Source organism: Mastigoproctus giganteus, chromosome 3, assembly GCF_048544385.1.
Source record: "Mastigoproctus giganteus isolate SK-2022 chromosome 3, ASM4854438v1, whole genome shotgun sequence".
In the NCBI taxonomy this organism is placed as follows: domain Eukaryota; kingdom Metazoa; phylum Arthropoda; class Arachnida; order Uropygi; family Thelyphonidae; genus Mastigoproctus; species Mastigoproctus giganteus.
In genome coordinates, this window is record NC_143577.1 from 218463235 (window position 1) to 218480700 (window position 17466).

Here is a 17466-nt window from a genome sequence, read left to right on the forward strand (position 1 = left end):
CTGTTTGTAACATCATCTGTTGGTCCCACTGTATAGAATTTAAATACTGTCTCAGTCCATCGTAGTCGCCTTTACGAAAGCAATAACCCTTCCCTTTACCCCTAATGGTAGTTACCTCTTTGAGTAAATCCCACTTCAGCACATTGTGATCACTGCCACCTAGTGGTTCATTTATCTGCAGATTCTTAATGCATGAAGAATGACTCTGATAATCAAATCAAGAGTATTCCTCGCTCTAGTTGCCTCCCGAATATGCTGATGTAGAAAACAATCATCTAATAAATCCACAAAAGCCTTGCTAGTGTGTGAGTGACCAGCCCCCAAATTCCAGTCAATATCTGGGAAATTAAAATCTCCCATTATAAGACTGTCTGATTTACTGGCCCACTCTATTTCCCTCTACAGTTTCTTATTATACTCATCAGAGTCATTAGGCCTATAGCACACTCCTACTCTCAATTTTGATCTCCCAATGCTTATGTCACACCAAACTGACTCGACACTGCACTGTCCAGCGATGTCAACTGGCTTCACTTCCTTGGTTTTTATGTGTTTCTTAACTAATAGCATAATCCCTCCCCCCTTCCTATCCTGTCTATCCTTTCTGTAGACGTTGTACTCCCCAAATTGCAGTTCTGCATTCCTTATATCTGTGTGACACCACGTCTCTGATATCCCAACAATATCTGCCTTTGATGTTTTGGGCAATACCTCAAATTCATCAAATTTATTTACTAAACTCCTAGCATTGGTGTACACACAAGTATACATGCACCTATTTCTATTCTTAGCTACCCTAACACAACCCATGTGTTTACTTGTACCGCAATGACTCCCGGCAGTCTCTGAAATATCCTGCATCTTGTTTTTCAGGCTTCTGCTCATTCCAATAGAAGCAGTGCAAGAATCTCTTTCATCTCTGCCAGTGGCTACTGTTAATCTATTCGTCTTTGTCTCCCCCCAAGCTAGCAGTTTTCCGACCCACCTAACACTGCCTTGATAGCATCAGCAAATATTCTTGCACCCTTTCTATTTAAGTGTATCCCATCTCTGTAGAAGCAATCTCTCCTGTTAACAAGTACAGTCCAGGCTGAAAAAAATTCTACCCCTTGAGCCTTGCACAATCTTTCCCTGGCCGAATTGATCGACAAGGCTCTCATCATATACTCCTCCTATCGTGTCTGGGCAGAATTGCAGACACTTTCAAATTCAACCCTATTTCACGGCTTTTTTTCAACAGTGACCTGTACTTGTTAAGCAATTCTGCCGGTCTCCTACTCTTGATATCATTAGTGCTTATATACACCAGAAGACTATGAAGATTATGATGAGAGCTTCTACAGTCAAATGGAATGGATGAGTAAGTGTAATTGTCTTATTATGGGTGATTTCAATTTGCCCATAATTGATTTGAGTAAGTAGGAGAAAAGCTCACCATGTAGAGCAAAATTTTTGAATCAACTGGATCATTTCTATTTGTATCAGCATGGTAGGGAAAGTACTAGGAGCAAGAATATTCTAGATCTGATCATCATCCATGGCATCGTAGGGCTGACAGTATGGGGTCCATTAACAGGAAGTGATCACTGAGTTTTGAATTGGGTGTTGAGGAGAGAGAAGTAGCAATTGTTAAAAGCAAAGGAGTGGGCCTTAGTTTCATTAAATTATATTATGATAGCTTGTGGTGTTACATTGCCTCTATCAACTGAGGTAATATCATACTGAGCATGAATACATTAGAATTATGGTATACCTTTAATTCTGTAGTCACATAAGCCTTTAAACCATATACATATCATTAAGAAAATATAGCACGAGGAGAATGCAGAGATGAATGAACTTTGAGCTGGCCAGTCTGATAGAATAAAAAAAAAAAAAAAGATGGCATGGACATTTACATGATGACAAATACTGAAGCCCATAGCAGGTACAAGTTGATCTGTAATAGTACCACAAAAAGGATTAGGCAAAGGCAGATTATGAGAAATCACTGGCAAAGAGAGCAAAGAATAGCGTTTTTCATGTGAATAATATGAAAAGAACAAATCGGATTGGATTCTGTGTGATGGGTGCAGGTAAGTGTCAACTAACAGCTGATGTTGTGGATGAATTGAACAGGTACTTTTCATTCAATGTTTACCAAAGAAATGCCCTTTAGTGAGGGGAAACTGTGAGTAAAAACTTAGAAGCTAACAATATTGAAATTTCAGAAAACTTTGTTAGAAAAACTTTCATGCCTAAAGTGAATAATGCTCCTGGAGTTAATGGCATATACCCAGTTATTTTGAGTAGGTGGCAAGAGAGTGCATTGAATCATTAAGTTTAATTATAAGGGCATCTTATAATTCAGGAGACTCAGGAGAAATTCCCTTGGATTTGAAAATTTCCAGTGTATTGTCAATACATAAAGGTAGTTCTAAGAATCAAGTGTACACCCTTTTCTGTGGTAATTATTATAGTGGCTTCCATGGATAGCCTCTATAATTGTTTCCATAGGTGTCATACCAGTTTATGAGGTAGAATCAAAATATCGGAGATTGACTTTGGCTTGATATTGGAGCATTTTCGCAAGTTGTGATGCAACCTCTCTGGTGACTCATCGAGACATAGCAACATATTGACAGTTTATCTTCAGTCAGTCTGAAAAGTGAAACTGGAAACGAACAAAATATTAAAAACAGCTTTCTGAGAAGATGCAGTGTAATTTAAAGGCTTTTTAGTGTTTCACAAAGTTTAAAGATGGCTGCTTATGTGTTGAAGATGATCCTTGCTCTTCCTGCCCTTCAGCTTCCAAAACCAGTGATTCACCTCTCATTTGTTCGTGGTCTGATCAGAAGTGATCAATGTTTAACTATTAGTGCATCATTCATTATGAATTTACCCCACGTAGTAAAACAATGAATTAAGACTACTAGTATACAGCTCTGCAGTGATTTCACGATGCTATTTGTATAAAATGGTTGGAAAAGTGGGCTTTGGGGAATTGGAATTTGCATCATGACAACATCCCTGTATATTTGGTGCTTTCAAGAATTTCTTGCAAACCACTCCATCACTGTGGTCCCACATCCACCATGGTTGCTGGATTCAGCTCAGTGTGATTTTTTTCCCCCCTACCCCAAGCGTAAAGTCCCCTTGAAAGATTAGAGATTTGCAACAACTGAAGGAGTTGTTCAGAATGCAATACAGGAACAATATATAATAGCAGTCTCAAAAGAAACCTATCAGGAATGTCTCCACAACTTGCAGAAGCATTGGAATCAATGTGTGCTTGGTCAAGGCAACTACTTCAAAGGAAATCTGAAATATCTGGTAAGCTTTTTCGTTTCCCAAATATTAGTTCATCCCCAAACTGTTTGATCACACCTCTTGTTTGCATTTCCTTGATAAAAGTATCACACATGTGCAGCCATTTGCATTGAAAAATATCAGGTTAGAAAGAAAGAAGGTAATGTGTATTTCTAATATTGAAAAAAAAAAAAAAAAAAAAAAACACTCAAAGCATGCTGAAAACATTTGGAAAAACATCAAAAACACTGTAAATGCATATATTGAAAATAAATGGATAAACATGAAAAAAAATCTAAATGCATGTTAGAAAAAAGTCATTTTCAAGTTTTCCATATTTATTTTGTTATTGAACAGAAGAAAGAAGTGAGGAGAGAAGTTGAGCTACCTTCTTTAAGCATAAATGAGTACTGATGAAATCCATGATACATCATTGTATACTCTGAGTTGGAAAAAAGTTCCAAAAGCTACTTTAGCTAAAATCATATTGCCATAAGTTGTGGAAGTATCAGACATGGTTTTAAACATTATGATCTGGGAACTTTAATTTGATTGAAAACTGAATTTTAGTGAAAGTGAATAAATCCCATTATTACATGTGAGAAATGGCACATTTCTCACCAACACTTAACCTGACAGCAGTGATGGATCACTTGTGCCAGCTGACCCTTGGAAATGATGTTCTAGCGTTAACCATTAAATCAATGATCAAAAATCAGAATTTTTTTCTACCTTTTTAAATGTAGGTTCAAACTTTACTGTAATACAGTAGTTTCAAAAGTGATTTTTTTTATGATTGTCACACAGGAATTGTGTATGATAACCTGTCAGGTGTCCCACCACCATCTTTGCACTATTGACTTTTTCCTTGAAAAAAGGTATTGTACCGGACGTGCACTGACACTATGCTTGTTTATAGTTCGGTCTATTTGTTTTTCTTCTCTCAGCAGGCATCTAGAGGCTTACCATAGTTATTTTTGAAATATTTTTACTGTTTTCACATAGCTAAGATGGGAACATAACCCAATATTCCCTCAAGTTGGCTGCTATGCTGCAGGAAGCATGATATGTAGTTCCAGATGTCATGCCAGAGCCGTGCCGAGGGTGAGGTGAACGAGGCTCTTGCCTCAGATTAAAAGCTGAAAGGGGCACCAAAAGAAAGATTAAATAATTGCCAATGTTGCCATGATTAACAGTAGGGCACAAATTTTCGTTCTTGCCTCAGTTACTAAAATGGCTCGGCAAGGCCCTGTGTCATGCATTGTGAACATGCCAAATTTAAAATAAATTTTTAAATAAACCTTTAAACAGAAGTTTCAAACCTGATATACCTAATAGTATCAAATATATATAATGCTTTTTAATATTTTTAATGATATTTATTCAGCAATATATGTGCATGTTTCAAATTTCACATATTTAATGGTCTTTTAAACTGTAAAATAGAACAGAATAAGAGACTGTTTCTGTTTTATATGTAAAACATTTTTTTGAAATTTTCAGCAAATTTTTTCATTTTTTAAAAATAAAAGGTGTAAATTTTAATTTTTTTTATTAAAACTTAGTGCATACAATAAGTACTGAAGTCTATTAAGAAGAGATTAAATATTGGCATTATTTAAGCAGTATTCGAAAAAAAAAAAAAAAAAACCCAAAGCATTTTCCACAAATTAAAAAGAAAAATTGGGCATGGTAGTTAATGAGAGTAATCAGTATAAGCTGCTGCAACCAGATCTAAAAACAATTAGGCAGATGGGCTGAGCGATGGCAGTTGAAGTTTAACAAATGCTGGGTACTGCATATGGGTAGCAGTAATCCCAGATTAATATACCAGCTGCGTGGCACTACACTTGGGGAAAATAAAAGAAATCTGAGGGTAATTGTGTATTCAGATATGAATTTCTCTGAGCCAGGCTAGCTTATGGGGTTTTGTCAGTGATATACAGAAACTTTTCTAGCAGGGATAAAGAGATGATCGTCCCATCGTACAAGGCAATGGTTATGCTGCAGCTTGAGTACTGCATACGGGTCTGGAGGTATCATTTCAGGAAGGATGTAGATCTTCTGGAACTGTTGCAGAGAAGGACAACGAGATTAGTGAAGGGAACTAAAGGGTGGCCTTACCAAGGTAAATTTCAGTTCTGCAAAGTGCAGTGTCTGGAGACTGGGGACCTACAAGGTGATATGATTGAGGTGTTTAAGGCTTTGAATGGATTGGGCAAGCCCAATGCTCAGACTACAACATAATGGGACATAAATTCAAATTGAGGAAGGGCAATTGCAGAATAGATGTGTGGAGGTTTGTCTTCAGCCAGCAGGCGACTGATGGTGATATGATTGAAGTGTTTAAGGCTTTGAATGGATTGGGCAAGCTCAATGCTCAGACTACACACATGAAGGTACATAAATTCAAATCAAGGAAGCACGATTGCAGGATAGATGTGTGGAGGTTTGCCTTCAGCCAGCAGGCGACTGATTGTTAGAACAAACTTCCATCTGTTGTTTTGGAAGTGGGTAGTTTAAATAAATTCAAGGAAGAACTAGACAAATTGGAGGGTATGAAGGGGTGATGTGAGTTTTTTTTTTTTTTTTTTTTTTTTTGTCTGATTCTTTATAAGCTTGCTTTATTATTGCATCATATGCTACTACTAATAATAACTATATTCTTGATGGATGAATTGTTAGGCAATTTTTCCATGATATTATGCTCTTGCATCCCAAACGTTTCACTATTTTCAAGGAAAGGACAGCTGTGATTTACCCAAAAATTCTCTTAATTTATGTCTAAACATTATCGTACAGAGATAAATTTACCCATATGACATTACCCATATGAAAAACTTTATGGTATGATACAAATGCATAAAATAACAAAAGAAAATTAAAAAAACAAAACTTTTGATTGGAAATGATAACAGCATGAACTCTTATAATTTTTACATTGTGTAGCTTGATTCGTATCAGCGCTGTATTTTTCTCCATATTATAATTTTTATAAACTTAAATTATGCCAGACTTTCCAGGTTAGTTATACATAGTTGAGTCAAAAATGAACAGAACTTTTAACATTACTCTGCAATACTGACAGTGGTAAACATGTGCAATTTGTGATACAAACATTCAGAGACTCATTTACCAGAGATCTAGTATCTGTTTTCCTCATTCAAGATATGCACAAAATTAGTTAGTTGAGCACAATGAGTGACCACTGTTATATTGGAGTTCTGAGAATTGGTCACTGTGAAGATGACTTAGTTTGTCCAGTGGGTAAACAGTTTTGTGTTAAACTTGGTAAGACATACTGAGACTTTTTTTTTTTTATGAAAACCCCACCCAAACACGAGAGGTATTAGAACCTATATTACTTAGTACTGTTCTTGGGTTGGAGGTTGAGAAGACAAAAGATATTCGTTGACATAGACTTGAACTTCTGAACACTGTAATTTTCAGAAAATATATATGAAGGAAGATTGTTCCAAAAAATGGCAGTTGAATGAATAAACAAGGAAGATGAAAAGTTGGTTCTGTGAGTTTGAAGTTGGACAGTAAATGGATGTTGGCTGGTGCAGCACGTGATTGAACTGTTTTTAAAGAGAGAGTGGAATTATAGAAGCCAATTCAGAGGAACAGTGCCCATGGAAGTATTTGTAGAAAAGGCATGCAGCACAAACAGTATGTCTATGTGACAGCGAGTGGAGAGACTCTGTTAGAGATGAGTCATTAATTAACCTAATTGCCCTCTTCTGAATGGAATCTAGAAACCTGAGAGAGATTTTGGGGGCACCACCCCAGATGTTGGAACAATATTCCATGGTAGGGCGGATTTGCCATTTGTACAGAGTGAACAGCTGTTTGGAAGAAAAGTAATGCCGAGAGTGAAAGACAAAACTAAGTTTTTTAGATATATCATCTTGCCTAGAAATCTGAGTGACAACAAGGATAAGCACAGGAGCAGAAGAATCCTTTTTGCGAGATATGACAACTGAGTTTTAGAAAGATTGAAATCAACTAAGTTGTCTTTGCCCCACTGGAGGATTAACTGGAGATCGGCATTTAAGGAATTAGTAGTGGATATTCGAGAAGTTGAAGTTGATTGAGCAGGGCAAGGTATCTCAAAATGGAAAGTTGAATGCAATGTGCTATCATCAGCAAAACTATGGATAGGATTTCCAGTCAATGGACGAAAATCATTAAGATACAAGAGGAAAAGAGTGGGGGGAAAGAACTGAACCAGCATTAGTGGAGAAGTTAGAAGACAGAGAGCCATCTATCGTCGCCCTCAGTGAGCGATCAGAGAGAAAACTGGATAACCAATTACAAAAAAAAGTTGACAAATCATAAGATGGAAGCTTGTTTAGAAGACCTTTATGCCAAACACGATCGAAAGCTTTTGAGATGTCAAGAGCAGCTGCTTATGTTTCACCAAACTTTTCCATTGAATTAGTACATAAATGGGTAACATAAGTCAGAATATCACCAGTGAATCGATACTGACGGAATCCATACTCGTGATCATTGATCAGATGGAAGGTTTCTAGGTAATTTAAGAGTTGGCAGTTAATTGATTTCTCCATTACTTTAGAAAGAGTAGAAGTAATTGCAATGCAACAATAATTGGATGGGAGGGATTTGTCACCCTTTTTAGGAACTGGCTGGATATGAGCAAATTTCCAGTCAGAAGGAAAAACACCTTTGGAATAAGAAAGTGAAAAAAGGTGGCAAAGAACATGAGTAAGTTCAGTAGCACAGGTTTTGAGAACAAGTGGAGAAATACCATCAGGACCTGGAGCTTTCTTAGCATCAAGATTCATCAAAATCCTTCTGACATTCTTTTGACAGAAGACAACAGGAGGCATGCATTGAATAGAGTGTGTTGGGAAGGTGGGAGGTGTTTTACTAAGATCATTAATACATGAGTTGGAAGAAAAATGGAATGCTAGCAGGTCAGCTTTATCCTTGACTGAAGTGACAACAGAACCATCTGGTTTTGACAGAGATGGGAGCAGAGATGGGCAAAAGTTGTGGCCAGTAGCTTTGGCAAGAGACCAGAATGCTCGGCTACCATTAGGGCAAGAAGCAAGTTTTCTACTCTTAGCCTGTTCAAAATCTAGTTTGGAATAGTTAATAACTGCTTTACAATTGTTGTGAGCTTTGGTATAGGCAGAAAATGAAACTGAAGAATTGGAAACAAGCCAATTACGATATGCAATGTTCTTCTCTTGAACAGCCGTTGCACATTTATTGGAAAACCAAGGTTTAGATAAAGGATGAGATTTTAGAGTGGAGTGTTGAATAAAGGATTCTATTTCTACAAGAATAATTTCACTGACATGATCTGAGCAAACGTTGACATCAGAAGTTTTGAAACAGTAATCCGACCAAGGAAAAGAAGAAAAGAAATCTTGCAGGTCATCCCATTTTGCATTCATGTAATGCCAAACAATAGGAGGTTGGGTGTAGCCATGAAATAAAGGCTCCATTGGAGAAGAGACAATCACTAAGTTGTGATCTGAGGTGCCTAAAGGACCATTCACTTTGACCGTGTACTTAGAAGGGTTGTTTGTAAGAAAGATCAAGCGTGTTGGCTGTATGCTTAGGATTGTCCGGTATTCTTCTAGTTAAATGAATAATCTGTGCCAGGTCATTAGTAATTGCAAAAGCCTCAGCATCTCGACCAGCTGGGTCAGTGTGACTAGAAAATGGAAACCAGCTGGAGTTGTGAACATTAAAATCACCAAGGAAAATTACCTCACTGTTAGGAAAGTTCTAGTGGAGAAAGTCAAGTTGCAAAGAGAGGAAGTTAAAGAGCTCCAAGTGATTAGTGGAGTTGAGGGAACAGTAGAGACAACAGATGAATTTGACACAATGAGGTAGAGAGATTTTGGCCAGAGGAGATTCCAAATTACCACGTCTCTGACAGAGAATATCGGAACGAACATATTCACAAGTACCACCTTTGAGGTGAAAGGAACCATACAGTGAATAATTTGGGCAACTGAGATTGTGTCAGAAAAGTACATGGAGTTTGGCAGACTGCAAGTAGAAATGGATGTTGTTGAGATTAGAATTGAGACCTCGATATTTGTGAAATGAACTAGGAAATGTTTGGGAGGTTTAGATCTTTTTGCAAGTTTACTCTATTAGTTTGACAATTCATGTTGTATTCAATAGTAAGAAAAAATGGGGGGGGGACATTATCTGTGAACACCATTTTAGAGCTGTACGATTTCTCCATTACTTTGGAAAGAGTAGAACTGTACCCTGGAAATATAAGGGAGATGTAGAGCTGTACCCTGGAAATGTAAGGGAGATTGAATTGCACCATGATGTTCGTCATAACCTGAAACGTCATCAGTTATTACATCATACATGCTGTATAAAGTAATGAAATTTTTGTGTATGGCATACACATGGTAAGAATATACCCAAATCCTTGACATAATGTGTCCTCCACAGTGTCCCCCCTCCCACCACGTACACACTACTCTGACTCCCTCCCTTTAAGAGGCTTCCGGATCAGCTAGATCCGGAAGCCTCTTAAAGAGTTAACAATAGGTTTGGTGCGGTGTACTAACTAGCGGCTGGCCTGCGAACAGCATTTTAGAGCTGTACCCTGGAAAGGTAAGGAAGATTGGATCTCGCCATGATGTTCATATTAACCTCAAAAGTCATCATTCATACTGCATGATGGAAGAGATGGGGAAGGGGAAAAAACTTAGCTCTGGAGACTAAACATGGGTTCCACCACTTCAAGCCTCCAATAAGCAAAGTGTTGGTATTGCACCAGTTAATGAGAGTCATCTTACCACCTAATATTGCCTGGTAATACAGAGGGGCGGCATTGCTCTGTGTAGTGTGGGCTTCACACCTTGACTCCCTGCTTACGTTGGTTCACACCTGGATGCATCACCCACAATGTGCTTGTGCATGGAGGTTATATCCAGGATTACTAACGGTCCCACCATCGTGAAGATGCAAGCAGAGGATTTGGCTGTCACAGCACCGTCTGGATTTCGCCAAAATTGGGTTCACTTGACTTGAATTTCACCCGAATATCAGTTCCATCAGCATTTTAGACTCCCATGTAGCAAGTACAGCTTATCTGGCATATCTGAGAGAATGTCTGTGACAACCTCAAGGAACCACTTAATATGGTTATGAAATTTATGGTAATGAAGTGGGGTAGGCACTTCAGTGAAGAATGAGTGTAAATGGCTGTTCACCATGACAAAGAAAGTTTTGTGCATAGATACATCAGAGGAAAAGATGATGCTAGATGTTTTTGATAATCAAGGTATTGTTATTCTATGCATTTATTCCTGACATTTGCACTGTTAACAAGACTACCTGCACTAACATTCTTCAACATCTTTGAGATAGCCAGAGAACATCCTCATCTGTAGCCAACAAAGAACTGTTCCCCATCATGATAATGCCCCTGCACATTACTTCTCAACAATGACTGTTTGGTGAAATACGTGGTAGCAGCTATCCTTCCACAGCCTCTTACTCTACAGAACTACCACCATAGATTTTTATCTCATAGAAATGAAATAAATAAGAAAAGGCCAATGTTGCATGTCAGTGAAGAAGATATACAATGCATGAGAAAGGCACTTACAGCAGTCACACAGAACTGATTAGAGAATGGGGTCTAACAGAAGTATAGCCACTGGTAAGGTAGTTATTTTGAAGGAAAAAAAAATGCTTAGAAGTCTATCATTACTCTAATGAATCTACATTGAAAATTCTATTCATTTTTGATTCTACCATAATTACATTCCTTGAAAGTACAAAATCACTTTGGCACAATCGTCTTTAGTGAACATTTTCAGGATTTACCCTCCTTTAGGAAAAATATTTAATTCTTAAAATATTTTTGGTTTACTATTTCTGCCTTTTTACAAAGTTAATTTTTCAGACAATCTACAATAGACTCATTGAGATAATTCATAAACATTGATCCTTTTACTTTTTATTAAAAATATGCTCCAAACAACTCTGAAGTTCAGCTATTGTTAAAAGCACCACTGTCAAAATTCATAAATGTGAAAGAGTGCCATTAAATATTATTTTTTATTTAACCAGTAGCCCCTCCATTCATCGTTAACTGTAATGATTTTTTGGATAAACACAATTTTGAGTGACTTTTAGTTTTACCATATATTTTTGATTGCTGCAAGAACTTCATCTTACTAGCTCTCTAGCTTTCTTAATCCAAAAGGAAATCAGTTTTCCTTTAAAATGATTATAATGGCCATGCTTGCTTTTATTCATCTTGGTAATAGCTCCAGGATTGCCTCTTCTAATCATCTTTCTAATATACATATTTCTATGTATATATAAATTTTTGTTGCGATCTTTGCAGACCACCTTTTTATCCAACATCAAAGAACAGACAAGTCTAAAGAATTGAGTTATCCATCCTCAAAAAAAATTGTTCTTTTATATATAAAATAAAATAATAAAATCACGTGCAAATTCTTGAACAATGGTATTGAGTGCCTGTGACACAACTTCCTTTGGGATATGGCCAGAAGAAATGTATCTGCAAACAAGAATTAAGATTTCTTCAAAAAAAGACAAAAACACAACAGTTCTTTAAAAATATCCAAATGCACAAAGAACAAAATACTTTATAAGAACTGCAGTTTCATGGGTAATTACAGAGAAATGATATTCTTTGTCACTTTCTAATTTGAAACAGATTAAAATTATATATATTTTTGCTTTACAATACCTATCACATATACACTTTCCATATAAACTCTGGGATGTAGGCAAAAATACTTGAAGTATTGGCATAAAGCTAAGCATTCATTGTATGACATTAACATTGGTGTGCTCGTCTAAAATTTTTAATGATAAATTATATTTTCCATAATAGAGAATTTTATAAATCTATTCAGATTTATAACTTGATTATAAATAATTTTAAAACTTTTTAGGACTATTGCTGCATTAATAAAGTTGCCAAATTTTAAAATTTTGTAGGCTTATCATTCTCAGTTTACAAATCCTCCTCATGTTATTGGGAATACAGCCCTTTTACCCATTAGAACACAATATAGGGGTCCAGCTCCTAAAGATGGTAAGCAAAGTCATTTTTCATTATTTAATTGCTTATTTTATACCTAATTTGTAAATTTTTGGTAGTTGTATTTCTGTTAAAATGCATTGTAGGTGTTAAAATAGAAGATCCATGGGGTCATGGATTTTTCTAGTTTCTCAAGGAGGTTGATCTTTGTAGGAATGCTTTAAATAGAATGAGCACTGATGTTGGTGGAACACTGACCAAAGTAGTTGTGCCAAAAATTCCCAAATAATAACTGTTATTGAACTTTAATATAAATACCTATAAACTTCACTATACCTTCTCATAACATTACACAAATCCCATACCTACTTTTTAACTTAATCATTACCTCAGTGTTATTCTGTGGTTGATCGATTCTCTTCTATTGATAGGATTGGGCCATTGTTTCTGGGTCATAACCATATACCCATGATCCATTTCCAGTAGTAATGGAAGAAACAAAGTGTAGGTCAGCAGCAGCATATTGTCAAAGATCCAGACTTGTGAAAACTCCCATCTCTCTGTGATCGTTAGTGAGGTACAAACTTGGCCAAAATGCATTACATTCCCAAACCTTGTGTATAAATTGATTCCCATAAGAAGTACCTCTTTTGCTAGCAAATTTGTGAATAATTAACCATTGATTACTACTGATCAGACCACAAACACAAACAAATTACCCCCAGGGGCTCACATCTGGTGAGTATGGGCTTGGCACACCCAGGGTTCTGAGCTGGATATCATCATTCTTCTCTTTCTTGGTGATTCCCTTCTATTTCTGACCCCCCCCCCCTTTCTCTCTCTCTCTCTCTCTCTCTCTCTCTCTCTCTCTCTCTCTCTAAGGGGTAACTCAGAATTTTTTTTTTTTTGGCTGGTGCAGCAAAAGCCTCAGGCTTCCTTGCACCATATGGCTAATTATAATAATAATAATAATAACTGAATCATTGGGTTTTTGAAATTCAAGGGTGATCAGAGTGGGATTCATCTTTGAGACATATGGCCCTCTTTTTTGAGGGCCATATGTCTATCAAAGATGAACCCTACATGAACTTGTGAATCAATGAAAAGTCATTGAATGATACATAGCATCTTCTCTGAAAGCTGTTTTTAGAATTCTCTGTCTGTTTCACTTTTACCAAAGTTGAAGAGATGCATTGCTCAGTAAAATCCCTCATTTTATGATTTGCCACATTTTAAAATTCAGCAAAACATAAAATGCCTGTTGAACATTCATTAATTCACACTTACTATAGATAAATGGGTGATTCATGTGCTATGTCTGGATGAGTCACCAAACATGTTGCAACAAGTCAATTTGCTATGATGCTGCAGTTTCAAGGTAGAATGTCAACTCACAAACTTTTTGATCACACACACACACACATCACAGTATGTGAAAGTAGACAATAGTAGATCACAAATTTTTGCACTTAAAAATATTTTGATAATGAATATTCATTGGGAATGGATGAATGCTGAAAGTTCATTAAAAATTAGATACTTGACTCCATGTTATTTATGCAGTTTTAAAATTGCATGAATAACATGGAGTGTTATAAATACAATTTTAAATATGGACCGTTATAAATGCAATTATTGGATCACCAAAGTAAAAAAAAAAAATTGGACAAATAATTAAAACCCGTTTACTGCCAGTGGGCATGCTCAATATGCTAAATAAATGATATTACATTCTTAATGTTTGGATGATAATGGATACCCAAAGTTGGATCTGAAATGTTGACAACAATGTAATATTATTTAGTATCCTGAGCATACTTTTTTTAGTAGGAAATAGATTTAAGTTTTTTGTCTAATTTCTACCTGGAGGGATCCAATAAATCATTTAGAGTTGCCTAAATAATGTGGAGTCATGTCTAATTTTAATAAATTGATCATTTCTTTACTTATTATTAGCTAGAATAATGCCAGACCAATGTTGTCTCTATCAGTCTTAGAGATGGATAAGGAAAGAGCATGAATAAAAAAGCTTGTCAAGGAGACTAATGATCTTTAACTGATGCATCTGTTGAAAAATATGCCAGCCATGTTTCTCTCATATGAGAGGACATGCCCATGCATTGGAAAATAATTCTGACAGAGAGAGAGAGAGAGAGAGAGAGAGAGAGAGAGAGAGAGAGAGAGAGAGAGAGAGAGAGAGAGAGAGAGAGAAAGAAAGAAAGAAAGAGATGAGGGATATGACCCAAATTAGAACTTCTAAAAGGAACCAATTAAAGTTTCTATGCTTCTCTGATCTAGAAACAGTTTAAAGATAACCAGATTCTTCAGATTTATCCAGATGCACAATATTCTGTAATTGACTGAGAGAAGACCTTTAATATAGAAAGGGACCAACCAAATCTCTGAACTCTAAGTCAAGGAGAGCAGATATGTATTAATGAATATAACCTGATTGGCAACATATATCAAAATCAGGATTCCCATTTTTTTCTGTGGGTCTGTATTTTAATCTGTTACTATGGCTATGGAATAGAAGTTTAGGGTTAAAGCACACCATAAACCCCTTATTAGGATGACATGCTTCTAATTAGTAAACTGATTCTAAATTTTTGTAGCAAAGTGAGAGGATTAGTTTTTGCAAAAAAGGAAATTGGACAGAATTATTGGAGCTGATCTAAATACTAAATATATTGAAATGATTCGCTTCATTCATGGCAGTGCTATTTACCAATGCCTCATAGGGAAGAAGTAAAGATAGCCCAGATGTTAGGTAGATATATTATTTTCTACCCATTTTGAAAGATCAATATTCAAATTCCATCAGTAACAAAGTGACTTTTCAAGTGAATCTGAGTTAGCTAGGTTTGCAGGGACACAGATTTTTCTGGTTTGTATTGGATTTTTTTTTTTTTCCAAGTTTCCAGACAAACTCATCTCAAACTTAATTTATAGACATAAACTGATGCCTCTTCATTTGAGTTGCCTCTGTGCTGATCCAAAAAAAAAAAAAACAGTAGCAAAATGTCATTTGTGTGTGGATGTTCTTGACATGTAACATGAATAAGATAAAATTATACATGTTTAATATAATTATAACATGAAACTTGTGTTTAAAAAATGAGATATACATTTGATTAGCTAGTTTATTAGGTTCACTGACCTAATACTGATTAGCACCTCCCTTAGTGCTAAAACCAAAAGTAGAGTTCATGCTCATCAGAGCATGAACTCTGCAAAGTGTTAAGCATGTTCCATGTAGCTAAGATGTGATCAAGTCTGCATGCTGGCCAGTGCAAACTTGATTGTATCCTGCAGTTGCTGCCTATTGGATGGTGATGAATCCATGTTCCAAATTGCTTATCCCACCTTGTTTCACAAATGTTCAGTCAGATTGCAATCCGGTGGTTGTGTGAGCCAATGAAATATCGTAAGGTCACCCTTGTTCCTGGAACCATTCCCAAATTATCTCGATGAACCCATTGTTACCAGATGGGTAAACTGCAAGCCCAAAGGGATGCATTTGGTCAGCAACATTCAAGTAGGCTATGGCATTCAGACATTAATCCACTGGTATCAATGTCTAGATGCCATCACGCTTTCACCACCAGCTTGCAATGTTGACACCTGGTGCAGTGGATCCGTTGATTCATATTGTTTTCATTATATCCTAGTTATGTCATCAGCATGTAGCACTAGAACCTGGATTGATTAGACGAGGTGACCTTTTTTGATATTTTCTTCAAATCTCTAGTGCCAGTATGCCCTAATGCCAGTATACTGAAAATTGATTAAAATTAGATACTTGACTCCATGTTATTTATGCAATTTAAAATTTCATAAATATTATGATGTTATAAATCCAATTATTGAATCACCAAAGTAAAAATTGGAAAAAAAACTGAAACCTGTTTGTTTCCTGTGGACATGCTCAATATACTAATATACTGTACTGTGATAACCTTTTTAGCTGACAAGAGTGTAACTCAGTGAGGTAATGTGCTGATATACCCCATTTGTGACATGATCCAATGCATTGTGTAAACCCAATATACTTTTTTTTGTAAACTAATGTTGTACTGCATTGATATTAAGACTGACTGAGATCTATCTGTTAGACTGCATGATTCTTTTTGCCTTCTGTCAACCTGTCACATAAACAAGCAGTCTCCAGCAAGAGGACTGCCCTGTCTTGTGGAAATCTGGCTGAACTTGCCACTTATTTAAGTATTAACATTAGAAATATTGTACAAGGAAGCTACAGACTTTTGCTGTGGTTTCCTTGCACTGCAAATGATATGATACGTTGGCATTTATCCAATTTAGAAGAAGCCCTCCTAAGTCTGATGTCCTTATAATTGGGTGTTTGTCATCAATTCCAGATTTTTTTGTAATTTTATTTTTGACCCCTTCAGAATAGTTGGTTGGACATTAACTATTGGGCATGTATAGCACTTTGCTGTACATATACTTGATTGTTTTTTAATTAATAGTTAACAGAGCAGCAGTGGCTCAATGTTCTATATTATAAGTAAATTAGTTTAGAAATGGAAGATTTACCTCTATGATGTCTTGTAGAACACTTCAGTGCTGATAGCCTCTGTAGTTGAATAATTATACAAATAGATTACATGTATTCTGCTTCCTCATAGACGAGATCAGCGATCCAATGAACCACTGAATCGGAGACTTGCGGACCACAAGCCCGACCCCAAGAATACATCAAATCACCGCCCCCAATCTTTGAGCAAGAAAATACAATACATCTATATTTTAAAAACAATTTAAATGATTTGAGACCAAATAAATACATAGTGAATCTATACTCTTAATACTCTAAAAACTAATATTAAAACATAAAATTAAGAATCCTATGAAACATTAAGACACTAAAGAATTTTGTACTTCACTGAAGCGAATGGGGCTTTTCAACCAGGGTCACGATCACAGGAAAATGAAACCGTGGATATTGCAGGGGAATATAATATCATGGAGATTAGTTGCGATCCTGGTGCAAGCACGTGAAGGACCATGAATTGGAAATGGGGTAGGGGCAACGTATATTGACTGAATTTTGATGTAATTTTATTTCAAGTGTCTCCGAAATTAAGAGTTTGGTGTAATCATGTTGGATGCTGAGAATT

At 36.2% G+C, this 17466-nt stretch overlaps 1 protein-coding gene across 1 annotated transcript in view; it reads left to right on the top strand.

Moving 5' to 3' along the window:
• LOC150088727 (actin-related protein 2/3 complex subunit 3-like) overlaps positions 1-17466 on the top strand; it is an 87628-nt gene that overhangs the window by 6830 nt on the left and 63332 nt on the right. Inside the window, exon 2 of the mRNA XM_090370879.1 lies at positions 12283-12379. Coding sequence (XP_090227005.1) covers positions 12283-12379 — 97 coding nt within the window. The remainder of the gene's footprint in view (positions 1-12282; positions 12380-17466) is intronic.